This window comes from Juglans regia, chromosome 7, assembly GCF_001411555.2.
Source record: "Juglans regia cultivar Chandler chromosome 7, Walnut 2.0, whole genome shotgun sequence".
Taxonomy (NCBI): domain Eukaryota; kingdom Viridiplantae; phylum Streptophyta; class Magnoliopsida; order Fagales; family Juglandaceae; genus Juglans; species Juglans regia.
Genome location: NC_049907.1, coordinates 44,657,228 through 44,677,773, shown reverse-complemented (window position 1 = coordinate 44,677,773; position 20,546 = coordinate 44,657,228). Strand labels below are relative to the sequence as shown.

The 20,546-nt window shown below is 35.6% G+C and overlaps 2 protein-coding genes across 4 annotated transcripts; one reads left to right on the top strand and one right to left on the bottom strand.

The window, feature by feature from the left end:
- Nucleotides 1-821: 821 nt before the first annotated feature.
- On the bottom strand, nt 822-8,058 carry LOC108985055 (nuclear poly(A) polymerase 4-like). 2 transcript variants are annotated; one of them, XM_018957202.2, is made up of 12 exons: nt 7,419-8,058; nt 7,251-7,328; nt 5,486-5,593; nt 5,197-5,259; nt 4,950-5,111; nt 4,010-4,123; nt 3,811-3,873; nt 3,399-3,728; nt 3,141-3,305; nt 1,953-3,014; nt 1,509-1,585; nt 822-1,416 (listed from the first exon to the last, which is right to left on the bottom strand). In XM_018957202.2, exons 1-12 carry the CDS (start codon nt 7,542-7,544, stop codon nt 1,386-1,388), a joined length of 2,379 nt encoding a protein of 792 aa, XP_018812747.2. In that variant the 5' UTR covers nt 7,545-8,058; the 3' UTR covers nt 822-1,385. The 2 variants fall into 2 exon arrangements, with proteins under 2 accessions (XP_018812747.2, XP_018812746.2); XM_018957201.2 differs by having other exon boundaries at nt 822-1,255.
- Nucleotides 8,059-14,170: 6,112 nt separating this feature from the next.
- LOC108985053 (protein IQ-DOMAIN 14-like) lies at nt 14,171-17,836 on the top strand. 2 transcript variants are annotated; one of them, XM_018957199.2, is made up of 4 exons: nt 14,171-14,779; nt 15,404-15,855; nt 16,806-17,012; nt 17,087-17,836. In XM_018957199.2, exons 2-4 carry the CDS (start codon nt 15,439-15,441, stop codon nt 17,651-17,653), a joined length of 1,191 nt encoding a protein of 396 aa, XP_018812744.1. In that variant the 5' UTR covers nt 14,171-14,779; nt 15,404-15,438; the 3' UTR covers nt 17,654-17,836. The 2 variants fall into 2 exon arrangements, with proteins under 2 accessions (XP_018812744.1, XP_018812745.1); XM_018957200.2 differs by having other exon boundaries at nt 14,171-14,783.
- Nucleotides 17,837-20,546: the final 2,710 nt, after the last annotated feature.

The following is a 20,546-nucleotide window of genomic DNA, read 5'->3' as shown; positions in this document are numbered from 1 at the left end:
TAGGAGTGATTTTTTCTAAACTCAGCAAGGCTCGAGAGTACGGGCTATGCATCTGGTTAACCATTTCCTTCTGGATCCAGAGAGCATAACCATTGCTGTTCTGGTGGGTCCTAGTCTGGATATGGATGTAAATCTTAGAACAGTACCACCAATAAAATGAATAATAATGAAGGCATCACATTTCAACACCTCAGCTCCTTTGTCAGGATGTCAGCCTTTCAACTCTAATTAAAAGCGGAGGATATGTGAAGTTAATGTCACAGAACCAATAGGATTAGTTTTGTGCAGAACTTAGGAATCGACCTTCCCAATGACAATTTTGGGCGCTGACAAGGCGGCAATGATCGCGCTCATATAATTTTTGTAACGTTTCCTTAAAAGTTTGCTATCAGTACCTTTTAATAAGGAATACTGTCTAGCTAACAAAGCAGACTGGCGGCCACAAGATCATCTTTAGAGAGTTTTTAGACACTACCTGAAATGGTCTCTTTCTGATTAGTTGTTTGTTTAAGCGGTTACAGCGATTTAAGGAAAACAAAAATAAAGTTGCCAGCACCACTCGTATTTCCATGTCCTGTCTTTTTTGCTGCAACCATGCCATCAATTCCATCCAATCTGTGGATATAATAAAGCCAGCAAAAACTACTCCAGAAATCCCATGTCAAAACAGTTACTCCATTAATCAGATACCAAGACTCTGAAACAACAGTGTTGCATCGCTACTAGCATTGTTCATGGATTGTACCAAAGCATAACTTCGTCAACATGCAAGGCAGCAAGGTCCATGAACACACGCACAGAGAGAGAGAGAGAGAGAGAGAGAGAGAGTTCAATACTGTAATGTTTAATGCAAAGTAGCAAGTGTACACAAGGTTGGATAAGAAGCACACACCCAACCAAAGTTAATAAGCCTAGGCTCACGTCTAAGTCCCTCCTCACATATAATAAAACAATAAGTCAATCTAACCAAGCAACACTACGACACCCTGCCACACAATGCCAACCATCTTTTTTCTTTTCTTTTTTTTTTTTTTGTGGTTTTTTTTCAAATTAGAAATCTCTTAACAAAGCCTGCTAGAAAGAGGAAAAAAAGTACAAACCTATGATCATCTGCTAAGCTCCAGAGCATCCAGTACTTGGGAGTATAATTCTTAACATTATAAACTGTACACGCATGGCAGAACTAACCCCACAGGGCTCTTTAGTTGGTGCTCTGACTGGTTTTGACTTCGCGAGGTAGACCATGCAAGCATGCCTGAAAAAACGAAAGAAATGAAAGCCAGCAATTAAAATCACACTTACCGGAACTGCTGGCTTTCTATCTTTCTGTTCAGATCAACATGTCTTCACAGCCAAAGATTGCCATTGATCCAATATCTAATCTTTCATGCCGTAGTTGTTAAACTCAATCTGCTACTGAGAGAGGAAAAAAAACCAAGAAAGCAGTATAAAGACAGACAATATAAGAAGAACCCCGGATATGACATCTAAAATTTCAAAATACATGCCTTAACACTTGTTTCTGCACAGCTTCTGAGTTCACACCACCTGATGCATTTATCACCATCTCAAGTGCAGCATTTGGCTTCACATTAAAAAGCAAAAGACATACAAGAAATTAGGTTACGATTGGTCAGAACATAATACATATCCAAGATTAAATAAGTCAAAAAGTAAAGAAAAAAAATACTAGGTAAAAGATATATGTATTTGTGAACTCAGACAGAGTCCCTACTAAAGTGTGATTCTCAACTGTCCACCTTCTAAGATTGTACAGCACTGGTGAAGGACCATAAAACTCTACAATCTATGGGTCAGACTGATGAAATAAGAAATCCACTAGCAGAGTAAAATGCCAAATAGCCAAAGAAGAGAATGAAGAGATGACTAAGATAGAGAAAAATGACAGTTTATAGAAAATCAAGGCAAGTGAAGGAACTTAAATCCGAAACCTCTAACTCTTCCAGCGATCCATCTTGCGAAACTCCATCGCAATTAACACATCCATCCTCCAAAGGCAACATGGAATGTGCTTCACACAAATCGCCCAGAGAAGAACCCAGGTTATTAGCCCCTGCAATGCTTTCTCCCACACTGCTACCTGCCACTGGTACAAATCCAGAATCCTCACAAAAACTGCCCTCACTAGTAGGAGTTGTTATTATGCTCGAATTTGATGCACATGCAGTCTCAGTTTCTTGGCATAGCATCCCTTTTTCTGCTTCAGCTAGCTCCCCAGCAGAACCTTTATCACCATCAATCCAGCGCAGCTCTCGGCTAACAGATCCAATCCCAGTTCTCAATCCATTTGATGCCAGACCTTCCACCTTACTATTATAACCCTGCAATATTCTGTTTGTTTCAGCAGATGTTTTGTTTCCCACCATATGAGACACCAAATGCTCTGGAGACGCACTACTGAACTCATCAGTAATAATCTCAGGAGAAATCGAATCCTCTCTCTGTGGGGTAATACATCGCCCTTTTTCAGGGATACCTTGCACATCAGTACCATTTTTCCTCTTAAGGCATCTCTCACTGGAGCCATTCTCAGGAGAAATTGAACCCTGACTCTGAGGGGTTATAGATCGCCCTTTTTCAGGGATACCTTGCACATCAGTATCATTTTTCCTCTTAAGGCATCTCTCACCAGAGCCAGTCCTACCAACTTCACCATATTCATGAGAGGGTTTATTGGCCTGCTGCTGGGCAGTTGGCCTCGATGGTCGAGATCGTTTATAACCATCAGGGAACACATATGAAGGGATCTGCCTTCTACGAACATGTGAAACATAAATTTCCATCCCTGGTTTCCAAAACATGTACATGTTTACAGACTGCCTGAATTCATCTACGGTCCCACGGATATCAAACTGCTGACCTTCTTGAATCATCTCCCCCTGTTTCCTTTGCAAACCCATAAAGAAAGCACAATGGGCACACTGCTTGGATGTATCCACATACTCATGAGGATAAGGATGGCACTGCAACTTCCCCAACGTGTCTCGCTCAATCTGCAAACAGAATTGATAGCATTAGGGATAAAAGAAACAACTCTTCACCCATATGCTGTCTACTACATGAATTTTAACAACCCTGTTTTTTGTGCCATAAACCAAAAAACAAGGCATCGATGTTACCATCAGAGTCAATTGCCTCAGCCTGGATTCCACCCAGCCTTTCCAAGCAAGCAAGTCATCGACATCAGCTGCAACTATGTCTACCTGAAGGTAGTTCTTATAGCTTTCAAAGAACAAGTATGGTTCAAACAGAGCATTCCATTGGGCTTTATTGAGTTCAATCTCCTGGATTTAGGAAAAAAAAAACCCAAAATACAAAACAGTGAAGGACATACACAACCAAAAAAAGTTTTCTTCCATCTCAATAAATCCTCTTACCTCACAAAATTTGTTACCAAGTTGGAACTGCTCCATCATAACCCTGAGAGTGCTTGTCGAAACGTTGTAGCTAGAATTCATGCAAGGGTAAGCAGGCGTTATGATGGGCATGTGATGAGTCCGGTCTCGAGGGTTCTTCCGTGGATCCCAAACAGAAAATCCAAGTTTGTCCTCTTCAATTGCACATAACATCACAGGGTTCGGCCAACGCCACTGTGTATAGACCCTAAAAAATCGAGAAACAAGCATACTGGGAACTGCATTAGGATAGAGCTGGCATACACGAGCTACAAGAAGTGCCCAGTTAACACCCCCAAGAAATCCAGTCACCTGAACAGATGCACACAAGAGAGGTTAAAAGAAGCGGAAAAAACAAAATGATTAATTATCAGGAAAGTAAAAGGTCACTCACATTGGAATAAACACCACGCCTCTTGGCCCAAAACTTCAAGCACCGGAGTGTGGTACAAAAATGCTACAATTCACAAAAAAGTAGGTAATGGGCAGACCAAAATAGAAATTATATTTAAAAAGATAGAAATTAAATACAAAACACTAAACCAATATGAAACAATTTTGTTTAGTCATTAAAACAGCAGGAAGCATTTCACCTCGACATTTGGAACAAGCTTCAAAATTTGATCAGCAACCCTGCAGCCATTAAGACTTCGAACGGTGGGCTCATCAACATTGTACAATACAGAGACATCAGAGATGTCCAAGTCCTGTTGACACATTTGTTACCTTGGATAAATCCAAAAGATCAAGCACTCTAAAGCTAAAAGAAGCCCACAAGTAGACAAACTTAACATCAAACAGTACACGTCAAAAGAATTTAATAGAGCAACTAATTGTCATCCTAATAAAACGATTTTTGTTGTTAGTTACATACACTGCCACAACTATTAGCAATCTATGATATTAAGTAACGCTGCACAACGGTAATGTCAGACAAACAAATCTATTGATGCTTACAGAAAACCAAGCATCAAAAAAAGGCAAAATGAATGGGCAAAGTAACTAAGAAAGTGTGCGCAACAAGATCTTTAATCAAAACATTATGCACCTCTGGGGTTTAAACTAAGCTCAATTCTACACCATGAAAGGAGCTAATCATCCAAGTGCAAAAAAAAAATGTGGGAACTAAATTCATAGAAATTTGAAATATATATGCAGTTGATTTTAACCACAACAGAGAGAAGATAACTTTCTTTGGTCTGGCAGTCGAGAGAAAGAGAGCACTCTTTCTTAAAACTTCTCATTCATATACTCCATAATCAGGCTAAGGGAACATCTCACACAAAAAAATAAATTCAACTGCTACTACCCAAGAAACATTTCTAAAAGCTCTCTTTACATAATGCATCATTTTGGCTAGACAAAACTGACGATGCTTTTTTTTAAGTAAAATAAAATTTTATTGAAGCAAGTAACAAGGCATAACCCAGTACACATGAAGTATACAACTGAGAACACCGAGTTACAAATTAGGAGCTAGATGTGGAACAAAAATTGACAAGGTTAACAGAACGTTTAGTGCTCTGAACTTACTTCTGGTACAACCAAGAGAGAAATACTTGCATAAAGAAGGTCAATGGGTATTCCATCAAACTTGAATTTCATTACTGGGACATGAGCATCTGGAACTGGTTGCAGTTCTGTGACTTCTTCCATTTCTGCCAAGATGTTATGCAATATAAAGAAGAAGTCTTCCTGGTAACAAGAAAGAATTAGATGCAAATACTGAAATGATGAGTCCAATAGCCATAACAGAAATTGCCCAAATTTATATTATTACCTCCCGATTCACATATGATGGCCCCACACACAATGTGTCTATGTCAGTCCCAGGACCATGTACCTGTCAAGAATCTACCTTCAGTTTGCTTTGCAGATAATTTGGAAGGATCATCTTACAAAGGAACATCAAATGCATCAACAAACCATACTACAACAAAAAAATTTTGAAGAGCAGAAGTATGATGATTGAGATAATGAAAGGAAAGAAAACTGAAGGTCTAGAGCATTGTTTCAAGGAAACAATTTAATTCACCAAAACGGACTAAAACCATAAAGAGCATACTCACCCCAAGTCGATAAGAACCAAAAGTAAGGATGACAGCATTTGCATCCTCCACCATTTGATCAGTGTATCCTCTCAGCCGAGTAAGTTGCTTCACCCAATCTTTTACAATCTAATATAAACATAACTTTTACCACTAATTAGCAAGCAAAGTTGAAAATAACCACAAATCAGAATATCGGTGTAAAAAAAAGAACATGTATTTCAATTGTATTGCATAAAATGAGTTGTAAAAGTCATTCTCAGATTTTTAATAATATCAACATCATTACTCTCAAAAAAATATTAAATCTTATATTCCATTCCATCTAAACTGAGTGTCACACTTTACTTTGTCAAAAAGTTATTTATTTTTCAAAACCATTGATTGAGATCCCATAAACTCTACTCTTGAATAAAGATGCAAGATCATTCAAGACATGTAACGACGTGTAAAGTGCAACATTAATAAAATTCATTCAATATAAAGTGTAACACCTCCCTCAATATCACGGCATGTAACGAAGTTAGTGCGTATTCAATCATTACCCGGTAAAAACTTATTTCAGCAATCCCCTCAAACCAACATTATTAAAATTCATGGTGTCACCAAAAACATAAACAGAACACCACTACCCCAAAAAACAATAATAAAAAAGAAATGAAATGAAAGTAGAGTGATGCCAAACAATCCCAAAAAAAGTTATGCGTGTCCTTAATAGTCTTTACAATAAATAACCAACTTGGAAACTTTTTCCATCTCACCCCATTACCAAACCTGGATAATAGCTATTTCCCTAATCTCCACCAGGCTCCAAATAGATAGATTACACTTACTGTCTGTCACACTGGCATTTATTTGTTTACCTTGAATTTCAATACTCCAACTTCCTCCACAAACCATCAGTTCCTTTGCTTCTCCTTCCAAAATATTAGGTCTCGTTTGTTTTCACAACTATTCTCAACTCATATCATCTAATCATTACCACTTCTTCAAATTCCCACACAAAATAAAATAAACAATTCAACTTTTTCAAATCTCAAAATAAAAATAATATTAAAAAAATATTTTAACAATACTTTATTCAACTTTTAACTTAATCATCGTTTCATTATGTAGTCAATAGGCCATGGTAACCATTCAGAAATGGCCCAATGGTGCTTGTGGAAGATCCAACTAGAGCTGATTGGTTTCAACAACATAGGGACTTGGTAAAGTGTGCATAACGTTAACTATGAAAACACATGGCCCTTTCCGATTAGGTAGCTAAATTTTTACCAAGAAAAAGAATCTTGATATCCTGATGGCAGGACTGATATATACATCAGATTCTGATTCTCAACGATGATTCAAACGTTAAATCACACCATGGATTCTCGTCAACCTCATCATCTGACATTGCTGTCTACATAACAAAATTTAGTAAAACCATAATGTTCAGATTAGCAATGATCACCACTTTTCCTCGTCTTTTCCAAACTAACCATGGCTACCGGGTTCCATTGATTATACAATTGTTTCGTCTTCTGTATTTTTGTTGCCGTCATGGGTTCCCACCCCAGAAATCAAATAAATTATTTCATGGGAGGGTGAGCTCCAGAAATTCCAAACTCATAAGTTTCCTCTACCATTCTACAACTTTAATACCAGCCTAACTTTGATAACGCACTTTTTAAAATAAAAATATGTGATTCTTCTAGGCAGAGACTTGTTAGGTCCCACTGGCATTCAATTCGCAATTTTACCACAAAAATTCAACTTCCCGTTAAAAAGAATTGAGTGATCTCACCTGGCGAATTCGACCAAGAACCTCCTCTCTCTTGGCAGCTTCCTCTTTTCTCTCGTAAAGCCCAGCATCCACCAAGAACTTTCACACCAAGAAACTAAGATTTTAGCATAAAACATGAACACAGTAGAGAACAGATCTCTCTCTTAAAACAAGAAAGACAATGCAAACCTTCTCCAGTTCTTTGTTTCTCTGTCTATCGGCTTCACTGGGCCCCGCCGTTGATATTGGCTTCGTCACGCCGTGTTGCTTCGATGCCGAAGCCGGCGAAGGACTCAGCCCCTCTGAACTCACCATCACCGTACCCCCAAATTTTTTTTTTTTAAAATCCGAAAATACTAATACCTAAGACCCGAGATATTCATGAAATCAGACAATCGCATATAGGAAAGAAAACTAGTCGAAAAATCAAAACCCTAAAATTGAAGAAACGACATGGGAGATTGGAAACATGAAACTAAAAAAAGGAAATTTGGAAGCAATTTAAGGACAAAATGTGGAATTGAAGGACCAAATAACGAGGATGAAACACAGAAGACATATAAAGAAAGTTTTCCCAGAGAATGCAGAGAAAACTGAGGAGATCGAGAACTAAAGGCGTTGAAAAATACGTAAAGGAAATCGGGAATACGAGATCTAATAGAACAAGGAAACAAAACCAAGACACAGTCACACAGCAAGAGGGAGAGAGAGAGACAGAGGAGCCCTAAACGATGTAGGAAAGGGAGAGGATGGGTCGGCGCGAGAGAGAGAGAGAGAGAGAGAGAGGTGGCTGGGGCCTGGGGATGGGAGGAAAGTTTTGATTTTTTTTCAATCGGGGATAGACCCTTTTCCTCTTGATGTTGTCGTTTAAACCTTAAAACGGGGCGTTTCAGTAACGGGGGACGGCATTTTGTGCGGATGTTTTTGTCCAATTGGAAAAGTGATCCGACTGGGGCTGATTGATTATGATCTAGATTTCATAATTGCTTTGAAATGAATGTAGATATGGATTCAATTGTATAGGAGAGGGATTAGGTTCTGCAAATATATGGAGATTTCCCCATTTTTTCTGCTTTTATAAGGTTTTTGTATATTGAAATTAGATGAGATGAAATAAGATTAAATAATAAATTTGTAAATAGTAGTAATATATTTGTAAACAATAGTAAAATTGTTTGACTTAAGTGTTAAAAATTAAACTATTGATCCAAAAGTCATGGGATTGTTAGATTCTAATTTGATTAAACATTTAATCCTCATAACTTGAACTTGTGATGTGATATATGCTCTGATATCAGTTATTAAAGACGCAACTATTGATCCAAAAGCCCTATAATTGTTGGATACTAATTTACCCTAGGGAAAGAGAACTTGGTTTTGGAGGAAAGTGCATTCGTGCATTTCAGAGGTTCTCAACTGATCTAGGTGGAAAATTCGGGATGAAAATGTGTCATTTTGGTGGGATAAGTGGTTGGAGGATGGTCTTATTGGTGCAACACATGCGATTGTGGAAAGTCCTAATTTGAAAATTAGATATTGCCGGGTTGAAAACGAATGGGATGTGGATTTGATTACTAGGTTAATTGGTGAGCATAAAGTTGCTAAGGTGTTGGGAGTTTTGAGCAAAGGTAGAAATGGGGAAGATGTGTTAGTATGGACAGACAATACGAATAGGAAATTCCCCTCTAATAGTGCATGAAATTGTGTTAGAGTACGTACTTCAAAGGTTCGATGGGCAGACTAGTTGTGTCATTATTGTCTCCTAAAAAATATATATGTTACTATGTGGAGTGCATTTAATAATTCACTGAGTGTTGATAATAAATTGTGATCAGTGGGGATTCCAATTGCGTCAAAGTGTGAGTGTTGCTTGACAGGTGGTTTCGAGAATTTAGATCATGTTCTTGCATCTGACAACTTTACAAAAGAATTGTGGTAGCGAGCTACTGCTCGGGTGGGGCTAGGCCGTGTATCGACCTTAACATGGAGTTAGTTAATCGATACATGGTTCATGAAGGCCTCAAAGAGCTCTCTGATAGGGCAGATACTTAGGATTTTACCTGCAATTATTATTTGGCTTACGTGGTTGAGAAGGTGTAGAGCTTGTATGGAAGGGAGGAAGGATTCGGTGCATTAGGTCTGGTTGTAGCTGAAGCATTGGATTGCAAAGATTGGAGAAATATACAAATCAATGAAACTGCAATCAAAGCGGGATATAGCCATTTTACAATAATTTCAAGTTTTGTCAAGGCTCCGAAGAGAAGGTTAACTCGGTTGAATGTGGATGGTGCTTCTAAAGGGAATCTGGGATTAGCAAGAGCAGGGACGTTGTGCAGAATTCAGATGGAAATATCATTTTGGCTTTCTCGGTAGTGTTAGGAAATGGCACTAATAATCATGCGGAATTGATGGGGTTATTGCATGGACTTTGGTTGGTGAAATAATTGGGATTAATTGATATTGATGTCGAGCTCGATTCCTAGCTAGTAGTTCAATGGTTGAAGGGGAAAAAAAAGTGCAACTTGGTACATGGAGGATTATTAGGACGAGGTAATGGTGGTGTTGCAGGGCCTTAGCGCCCATTTCTTTCAGATATTTCGGGAAGGGAATAAATCAGCGGATTACTTGGCAAGGCTGGGGGCAGAAAGTTCTAATAATCAAGAGCAATGCTAGGTACACTCTCCATTTGGGAACTGCAATGTAAGCCTAGACTATTTTAACTTTAAAATTTTTTTAAATTACAAAATTATCCCTCCTAAAATAATATTTTTTCTCATTTAATAATGTGTCTGTACATACAGTCCTCACTTAAAGACTACAAATAAAATTTCTCAATAATCAATGGAGGTCTGCTGGGGAGCTACCTACAATTCTCAAAGGCATTTTGCGTCTTGAAAAAACTGGTCTTCCCAATATACGGTTGGTATGGTCAATGTTGGTTTTTTATTTGTTTTTTTGGTGATTTTTTTTTTAAATTGGTGTTGTTGGCGTAAGTCATGGGTTTGTTGTAAGGGTGGTGCTACAACCCCCGCTGGGGGCTCCCGCTGGGGCTGTAGTATTATTTAATATATATTTTATTTAAATAATTTTTATATAGATTTTTTAATATTTTAAAATATTTAAAAAAAATAAAAATAAAATATTATTAAGAAAATATTTTTTTAATCCAAAAGTAAAAAATATATATTAAAAAATACTTTCTTAATCACGAAGTAAAATAAAAAATTATAAAAAAATATTTTTTTATAATTTTTTATTTTACTTCATGATTAAGAAAATATTTTTTAATAATATTATGATTTTTTTTTAAAATATTTAAAATAATCATATTACAGCCCCCGTTGGGGCTCCTGTTGAGCTTAACATGTACTTTTTTATGTGTAATTTTTTAATTTATTTTTTATATAGATTTTTTTTACACTTATAAATATTTTTAAAAAATAAAATAAATTTAAAATATCATTAAAAAACACTTCCTTAATCAGAAAGTAAAAAAAAAAATCATTAAAAAACACTTCCTTAATCAGAAAGTAAAAAAAAAAATCATTAAAAAACACTTCGTTAATCATAAAGTAAAAAAAAAATCATTAAAAAACACTTCCTTAATCAGAAAGTAAAAAACAAATCATTAAAAAACACTTCCTTAATGAGAAAGTAAAAAAAAAAATACTTCATTAATCAGAAAGTAAAATACAAATCATTAAATATTAATTTTTATTCTACTTCGTAATTAAGAAAATATTTTTAAATAATATTATAATTTTTATTTTATTTTTTAAAATATTTAAAATTATTTAAAATATTTATATAAAAATAAATTTAAAAAATATATATAAAAAAATGCTACAGGTCCAGCGGGAGCCCCCAGCGGGGCATGTAGCATTTTCCTTGTTGTAATGGTGTTTCCCAACTTCCCCTACCGTAAAGGGGGTTTGCAGTAAATTACGGAGGTTATTCCACTTTGGGAAAAAAAAAAACCTTAACTATCAGATCATAATATAAGATATTTTATAGAGTTTTAGAAAAAGAAAATGATAGTATGTCTCTTCATTTTGACCATTTATATATTTATATATTAGTTTTTCTTAATAGTTAAGGAAGTGATTATTAGCATATTAGTATTTTGTTATTATTTTAAAATAATTAAAGATGTTTAAAAAATGTGAAAAAGAAAAAAAAAAGTTGGACCCTAGCAATCAATGCTAGACGGCACCCTAGCAGTATCCTTTGAAAAATGAGAGATAAAAGGCTGAATAAAAATATTATTAGAATATAATTTGTTGATATTATTTTTGTTTTAAAATTTAAAAATATTAAATTATTTTATGTGTTTTATTTGAAAATTTAGAAAAATTATAATAATTAGACAATGACTATATGAAAAAAATTACAAATCTGAAAAATTGAAATTAAAAAATGTTTATGTTTGAATGGTGTTCAGATGTTGAGATGAGATGAGATGAGATAGGTTGAGACCATCTCAACATCCAAACCGGACCAAATTTCTTTATACTATTGGGTTTAGAAAAATGGGAAAAATAAATGTTAGTTTAATTGTTCTATTAATCTGTGAATGGGATTAGGACTAATAGTTGACCATTATTTACAGTTTTTCTTGTATCGATATTATTCATTATTGTAAAATTAGAAGAGAGATGAATTCCTACTTTTTTTTAGATGAATAATAGTTGCAATCGTGAGTGCATAAACGTCGTGTAATTATTTTGAAAAAATAAATAAATAAGATACCAACATGAAAAAATAATAAATTTTTAATAGTAGATTCTATTCTTTTTTAAAACAACTGCATAACGCTTGTATACTCGACGACTACATATATCATTACTCATTTTTTTAATATTGCCCTGTCTTTATGAAACACCAAAAGAGTTTGAGTTCCACACAACTATTGTGTATGTGTGTCTCTCTAAATCCACCCTCTTGGAATTCTTTGCCCTAGTTGCAATGGAGCTCAGTTTATTCCCACCATTCGCCATTAGGAGGTGCTTTCTGTCATTCACACCGTGAGTCAGAGGCATTTTGGCCCAACTCAAATACTTTTCTTTTAATAATAGGGCCCAGATGAAGTTTTGAAAAGGGCCGATATTTTTATGGACCGGTGTGGACTCATGGGAGACAAGGCCGGCTCAAATGCTGAGCGGTTACCGAGGTTGCCACTAGAGGCTTACACTTGAGCCCAAGGTTGCCATATCATCATCATCATCATCATCCTCACTCATCACTATTGCTATTATCAATTATGATGTCCTTTTGATTTTTCAAGAAATACGATATCCGTTGAAACTTTTAAGATTAGTTATAATGTTTTCGTTGTCTCCCTTCCCTTTCGACTCATATAAATTTAGTTAAATTTAGTTATAACAATAATTTGAATAAATATCGGGAAGATGGATGACATTTTCACTTATAAAAAGTGCATTTTTGGTATAAAAAGCACATGATCACTGATTAGCTGACGTGGAGAAATTTTAAATAGGGAATGATCCCATTCAATTGATTTTCAGTTAGGAGAAATGATAGACATTATCCTCTTGGCTACTATTCTTTCTTCATTTGTTCATGTGACTCCAAATGCTATATTACTTTTTATTTATTGGTATTTTAACCAAATTGTAATATATTTCACGGAAGTCTATTATCAAATTCAAAACTTAGTTCATATATCTTTATGAAATGACGCCATTAACTAATATTAGTTGGTGGTAAAATGAGGGATAATATAATTTAAAAATAGTCAGTTTCAAAATATTAAGTAAGGCATTGAAAGAAATTAGGTTATAAAATAGAAGAAGCAAACCACCTAATATCCCAATCCGCCCTGCTTCCATCTATTTAAAAAAATATTACATTTTAATTGGTTTAAAAATTACTTTTAAGTCTAAAAGTAATTAAAAATACATTTTTAGACCAAAATTATAAATTTAAATTTTGTAAATATGACTATAATTTAAAAATTATGTAATTTTTAAATTTGCTAGTACATATTTTGTGAACAAGTCTAACAAATTATAATAAATATTTATATATACACAATTTATAAAATATAAATATAAATATAAATATAAATTTATGTTTATATATAATATATATGTAAATGTAAGCGGAGGCGAGATAGGAGAAATGCGAGGTAGGGTTGGGCCCTCCTCACCTGCCCCCTCTAGGGGCCCTAGATGCAGGGCGGGGTGGACGGAGCTGGGGCAGCAGGACTCGGGGTCTCGCTGCCCACCCCTAAAAGTTAGAGTCACTATTCACCCATCGAACCTATATTTTATTTATAAATAATTAACAAGGTTTTATTAAATTATTTTTAATGAAAATAAGGGCTATATTATGTCCAAATTTCTTAAAAAGTTTTTTTTAAACAATATTATATTATGTTGAGTAATTAGGTTGATATAACAAATAATTGAGAAATAATAATTTTAAGAAAAAATTAAATTATTAAATTATATATAAAATATATTTGTAAAATATAAAAAAAATTTATTATTAAAAAATATAATATAATAATATTATTTTAATTTTAAAATAGATAATTTAATATAAATTAATATCTCGAATGACTTTTACTTTAATTAAAATGTTAACTTATTTTAGACTTGGCAATTGGCAGAGGATTGGCAGAGGATTGGCAACATGCTCTTATTATATTTTCCTTGAGTTGCCGTCGATGTCAGCCAAATTTATGTCCATATGATCAAATCCTTTCAAATCAGCTACTACACGCGAATTTTCACTTGTAGGTAAGGTAGGTATCCTATCCCAGTGGCTCCGCACTTGCCATTTGTAACATCCTGAACGTTGTTTATTTGGTAACGAGGAACTTCGGGATTCCAAGAATTACAAAAAATGAAAACCCAACATTTATTGCGTTGCTTTCCATATCAATTTGGATTTGCTTTAATTGCATGCACAAGGAAAGAGGCCCTTTTTCAACCCAAGGCATTGTTTCAGAGACTTTCCTGCAGGAACAATGGCAGAGAGATTGTGGTAGGAATCATGGAAGGTACATTGGGCAAAATTTTCTGGAATCACTCTGAGTGATACGGAGACTGAAAGACGTTCTCCAACCCAAAAAAGAAAGCGAAGTTTCAGCCTTTTTTGGTCGTATTATTTGGGACAAAGAGAAGCTAATAAAATAGCCCTTTTAGTGGGTATAAGCTTTTAATGGCTATTCAGTGCACTCGTACAAGAGAGAGACAGAGATATGAGAGAAAATTATGGCTTTGAGAGTCGTAGAAGATAGCAAAGAGTCAGAGGGAAAGAGACGGGCACAGACAGTGAGAGAGTATACTCGAAAGCGGTTTGAAAGTGAAGCATAATAAAAAGTGAACAGATTCACGGGATTGTCAGTGGGTATTTTTTCGTTTGTAGGAGTACACGTTGCTCCAGAAGGTTAAGAGAGAGAGAATAAGAGAAAATTCTTTCTTTGTGAGAAATTTGAGAGAGGAAGAAAGAGAAGTGGCTGTGCTTTTTGTAGGCTGGAGGAAGTTGGGTGTGAATTCGGCGCTGTTTTTGAATTTTAGAAGGTGGGTGAGTTTTTTTCTCTCTGATTATTTCTTCGACTTCACTTTTTAATTGTTATGCCTTTTGTCTGTAATTCTTGTTCGTTTACATGGGGTTAGTTTCTGAAACTTTATATTTTAACGGGTTTGAGCCCTCTGTATCTTTCTGTGACATCTTTTTGTCTTGTAATACAGTTCTTCACGAGGAGCTGTCAGAATTTCTTTTCAAAATATAAAAAAATCCAATCTTCATCTAAGTTTTTTGTTTTTAAGGTTTGGATGCCTATTGTTTTGTTAATTGTGATTCGTATGCTCCACACTTCGCTCACATCACTTCCCTGCTTCAAACCTGTAAAGATTCTAGAGATCTTACAGATCATTTCCCCGGTACAAACTTTTCATCTCATTAAACACCTGGGTTTTCATTTTTTTTAATAACGCCCATTCTCTTCTTAGAATTGATTTGTTGTCATCGCATTTGTTTGTCTAGGATTTGCTGGGCTTGTTTAGCTCATTCTGATGTTCAGTTCAAATTTTTGAGAGGGAAAAGATGGGGACTTGTTAGGGAAACCCCACCTGGGATTTTGACTTTGTACCTAACATTTTATTTCTCTTTGGACTTTTTGGCTGTTTACTTTCTCTCTCTAGTTTGTCACTCCAAAGTCACTAGAGAAAGAGAAAAAATGGGAAAGGCTACAAGATGGTTGAAAGGCCTGTTGGGAATGAAGAAGGAGAAGGCTCATGTCGAAAATCAAAGTCAATTGACTGGAGACCGGAGGGAAAAGAAAAGGTGGAGTTTTGGCAAGTCGCTAAGAGATTCTAGCGCAGTTGCTCAGTCGCCGGCGAGCACTTCGGGTAAAATACCAGCCACCGATGCGGCTTGGCTAAGATCCTACATTACTGAGTCAGAGAAGGAGCAGAACAAGCATGCAATTGCCGTGGCTGCTGCCACAGCAGCCGCAGCTGATGCTGCAGTTGCCGCTGCACAGGCAGCGGTGGCGGTTGTCCGGCTGACAAGCCAGGGACGGGGAACTTTGTTTGCTGGAGGGAGGGAAAGGTGGGCTGCTGTGAAGATTCAGACTGTTTTTAGGGGTTGTTTGGTAAGTAGGTTTCCAATTTTGTCTGTTTTCTTTCGTCTTTGGAACCTCATTGATCTCATTGGTTAACTGGACTAATCAAGTATTCCAAATCTTTTCTGTTTTCGATGTGATTGTTTGTGTTTTTTCACATTGTGATGTAATCCCTCTAGACATGTCTGTTGCAGTCTCACAAATGTGTCATTGCAATTACTGTTTTCGTTGGTACAATTTCTTGCTCAAAAGTATGAAAACTTATTTGAAAATGCCAATGGAACAGTACAAGTGCTCGTGGGTCAATAAGATGGTACATGTGTTGTTCACTTTAATGTTGACTTGGCTAATCATTCTGCTTCGCTTTTAATTCTTTTTCCCTTTTGATCCCCTATACTGATATTTTGAGAATCTGAAATTTTGAAATTTGAAAGTTTGTTTTTCCGATCCGGTTCATCTATGTTATTCCTTTTGCTTTTCATGATTCAATTTGGGTGCTTGTTCCTTTGACGATTTAGGCTGCGTTTAAATGTTAAACTAAATTGAGTTGAATTGAGATGAATGTTGAAAATTGAATAAAATATTATTAGATTATTATTTTTTAATATTATTATCATTTTGAGATTTTAAAAAGTTGAATTGTTTATTATATTTTGTGTTAAAATTTAGAAAAGTTGTAATGATTAAATAACATAAGTTGAGATAGATTTGATATCCAAACGTACCCTTAATTTTTTTTCTTTTGGTTCTTAGATGGGTCTTCCTGTTTCTTATTGGGCGTTTTCTTCTGTACTTGGCACTTCTTTGCGTTCTCCACGATGTTGTTCTTGGGGTACTACATAAATGTCATGCTTTTTAGGCACCTTGTCCCGTATACCAAGTGTATTGAACTGTGACATTTATGAATTATGCAAAGATTGCCCTTTATTTTGTTACAGAAGATTCATAACCTTTTACTGAAAGTTTCCGTTCACTGTCAGGCCCGGAAAGCGCTTCGAGCTCTGAAAGGACTTGTCAAATTACAGGCTCTTGTTAGAGGATATCTTGTCCGAAAACGGGCTACTGCAACCCTTCATAGCATGCAAGCTCTTATAAGAGCTCAAGCTTCAGTTCGCTCACAGCGTGCCCGTCGTTCTCTCAACAAAGAGAATAGATTTCATCCTGAAATTCGAGCCCGAAGATCTATTGTAAGACCGATTCCTTGTGTGTGTATATATATAGTGTAGAAGTTAGTATCTAATTGATTTGTTTCTGATTGCAGGAGAGGTTTGACGAAGCAAGAAGTGAATTTCACAGCAAGAGGTTATCGGCATCATATGAAGCTTCAATGAATGCATTCGACGATAGCCCAAAAATTGTGGAAATTGACACATACAAACCAAGATCAAGATCTAGGAGAATCAACACGGTGTTGTCTGAGTGTGGTGAAGACCTGCCTTACCAAACAATCTCATCGCCTCTTCCATGTCCAATTCCTGCTCGAAACTTTCAAGACTATGAATGGTACTTCACTGGTGAAGAATGTAGGTTTGCTACTGCTCAGAGCACTCCTCGGTTTGGTAATTCCATTCAGTCTAATGCCCCGGCTACACCGGCCAAGAGTGTCTGTGGAGACAGCTTCTTTAGACCATACTTAAACTTCCCAAACTATATGGCAAGTACACAATCTTTTAAGGCTAAATTGAGGTCTCACAGTGCACCAAAGCAAAGACCCGAGCCTATGCCAAAGAAGAGGCTTTCACTGAATGAAATCATGGCAGCAAGAAATAGCATTAGCAGTGTTAGAATGCAGCGGTCTTCTTCCCGAGATGAAGAGGAAGATTTCTGATATACTGTTGCTACTTGCTAAGAGGTCCTCCTAGTTATTCAGAGAGAACATGTTTGGGTTGTTTCAGTTTTAAATGATTCTCTAAGCTTGCTTTTCTACTTCATCGTCAACAACAAATAGGATAAAGCTAAAGGTCCTGTAAATTCTTCTGAAACAGTTATTGAATTATTCCTTATGAAATGAAAGGGCTTGTTTTTTTTTTCTTCTTCCTAATATTAGATCTGAAATACATGATTCAAAACCGTGTTACCAAAAAAAAGATTAAGAATCGGATGGCTTATTGCTTCCAATAAAAAAAATTGGAGACCTTGTTTCTATTAGCACGGTCAAGACACTTGGAAAACCTTTTTTAATGTTTGCCAGCACAACTCCTCAGGTATTTGAGTGCCATTAGCTTCCCACCAATTCAAATCCCTACGAAGTTTCCTTGTAGGTTCCACTGATACAGCTGTCTACCAAAGGACAAAGCTTGATTCACATTAGCGAGGGAACTGGGTCATCTCTCTCTCTGCAGCTAAATATCATCATCCTTTTAAAGAGTACTTTTAATTGGATTTGACAATCTGTTTGAATAAAATACTCTTAATTTATTTTATATCATCTTATTATTATAATTTTTTTAAAATTTTAAATAATAATAATATTAAAAAATTATATTTTATTCAATTTATTTAAAATCATCTTGATCTCACCGTCAAAACGAGTAATAGTGTTTCCATAGTCTCTTTTCCTCTAATTTGCACCTTTATACTTAGAAAAGAGCCCATTTTCCATAAATGGTAGAAAAGCATTCATGTCAAAACAGTTGCATGCTTTCAAATTTCACTTCAAATCTCTGTGCAGCAGATGAGTACTCAAGATCTAGAGGCTGACAGATAACAAACTAGCTCAGTCAGCTACTAGCTGTGTTCAACCATAAAAAAAGCATCTTCCAACCTTGCTATTATGGAACATCCAAAAGAAAAAGGTTGCAATGAATATTTCTAATTACTTAACTATATCATGCCTCTACAGTTGGGAATAGTGTGTGCCTGTACGGTCCATCCAATTTTTTCATGCATGCTTTTATAAGCCTAAGCTTTAAACAGACAATTACCAAGGATTCCAAATTTCGAACATGGATGATCGAACAGAAATGCAACCAAATTAAATGAGAAAGCGAAAGTGTGGGACCTCATCGTCATGGATCTTTAAATTTCATATCAGCAATGATTAGAGCTTTTATTTCATTGATGGGTTTCTGGGCTGTGCTTGCATCAGCTTTTGATGGCTCACATGCTTTTGGGTTTAAATAAAGAAAAGAAACAAATTCATTAGAAGGGGTAATTTGGGAAAACGTGCCGGTCTTTGACTGAATTATTATCACCCCCAGTCCCAACCTTTAGGCATAAGCCATGCATCATCCATATCCATATGCCCCATCTCGTGGAGCGTGTCGATAAGCTCCTCACCTCACCTCACAGTCCTGTCTTCAACCCAAAAATAAATCATGATCCCACGGTTACCCTCCTGTCTTGCTTGTAATTACCTATAAGTCTAGTTTCAATATCCAGATCTTTCATCTTCTCAACATATTTCATATCTATTTTTGTAAAAATAAAAAATAAAAGTAAATGTTTCTAATCTTTTAAACAGAAGAAAGAGACGTTGAGAAGGACTGGACAGAGATTTGAAGCGGTGTTTCCCTAATTACAAGTATGTCTCTTATGATCCAAACACTGACAATACAAGTTTTTTAATGCAATTTTTTATTGGGAGTGCTTCATACGAGAATATGGATGGCCCGTTCTCTTTGGTCCAGCGGCTATGCTTTCGTCATCCAGCCGTGCATTAAAAAAGATGCCCATGCTTTTGAAAAAGCACTTGACATGATGATCGGATCAAAATGAAGGTTACTGCATTAGTTTATTCAATGCAAATCTAGGGTTAGTTTAGTTCCTAGAGCTAGAGCTTCGTGGTTTGAAACTTTTTTGAATCTTGAAAAAGAGAAGGTAAGGTGCTTGTGCATGTGTGTGTGTAAAAGTTGTAATTAGTCAAATTACGCATTAATTACTCTTCAAATTCCCATTTAGATGGGAAACTACGAAGTTGGAAAGCAGCCTAAAAGTCCATCTTTGACCATCTCGGAACGTGTCCTTAGGCATTGAGAGGATGGATATTATTGGCATTCTGGGGAAAATAAGAAAGTGGATGGCCTAAATTAGTAAATTATGGTTTATTTGTAAAGTTTCATGTGCCCCGCACTATTCTGAATACTTAGATTTTACAATGAAACTCCCACCTGGCCTTTTGTCGGCACTCGGCATGCATGGTATGGTCCTTTCGAATTGTCCAACCACTAGACCTTAGCCATTTTCTTGGGCACCCAAAGCTTCTTGCCATTCTCTGGACCATTGATCGTGGAGAGAAAGAAGGGTTTTGTTGTTAACATAGCCTTTAATTTTTAAAGAACAGTATAAGCCCATAGTCTTCGTGAATTGTTTTAAGTAACTAGCCATATTTTTATAGACACATTACATATGTTATATTGTAAAATCTGCATACTACATTTACATATGAAATTAGAACAATGAGTAAGTTTCACATTTTACTTATGTTTAAGTTAACTATTGTTTTGAAAATTAAAAAAGTTGAATTTTTTATTATATTTTATATAAACATTTGAAAAAATTAATGAGATGAGATGAAACAAGACAATACTCTTTTACCGTCCAAACTGGACCTAAGAGACTTACTTCCATGAATGAGAGACCATGATTTGCCTCCCTTTGTGAATTCTTCATAAAATTATCAAGAACCATGGCCAATATTTAATTCCTAATCAGAAAAAAAATAAAAAAAAATTGAATAAGGGGAATTACATGGTTTATACAACAAATATAAAATAATGAGC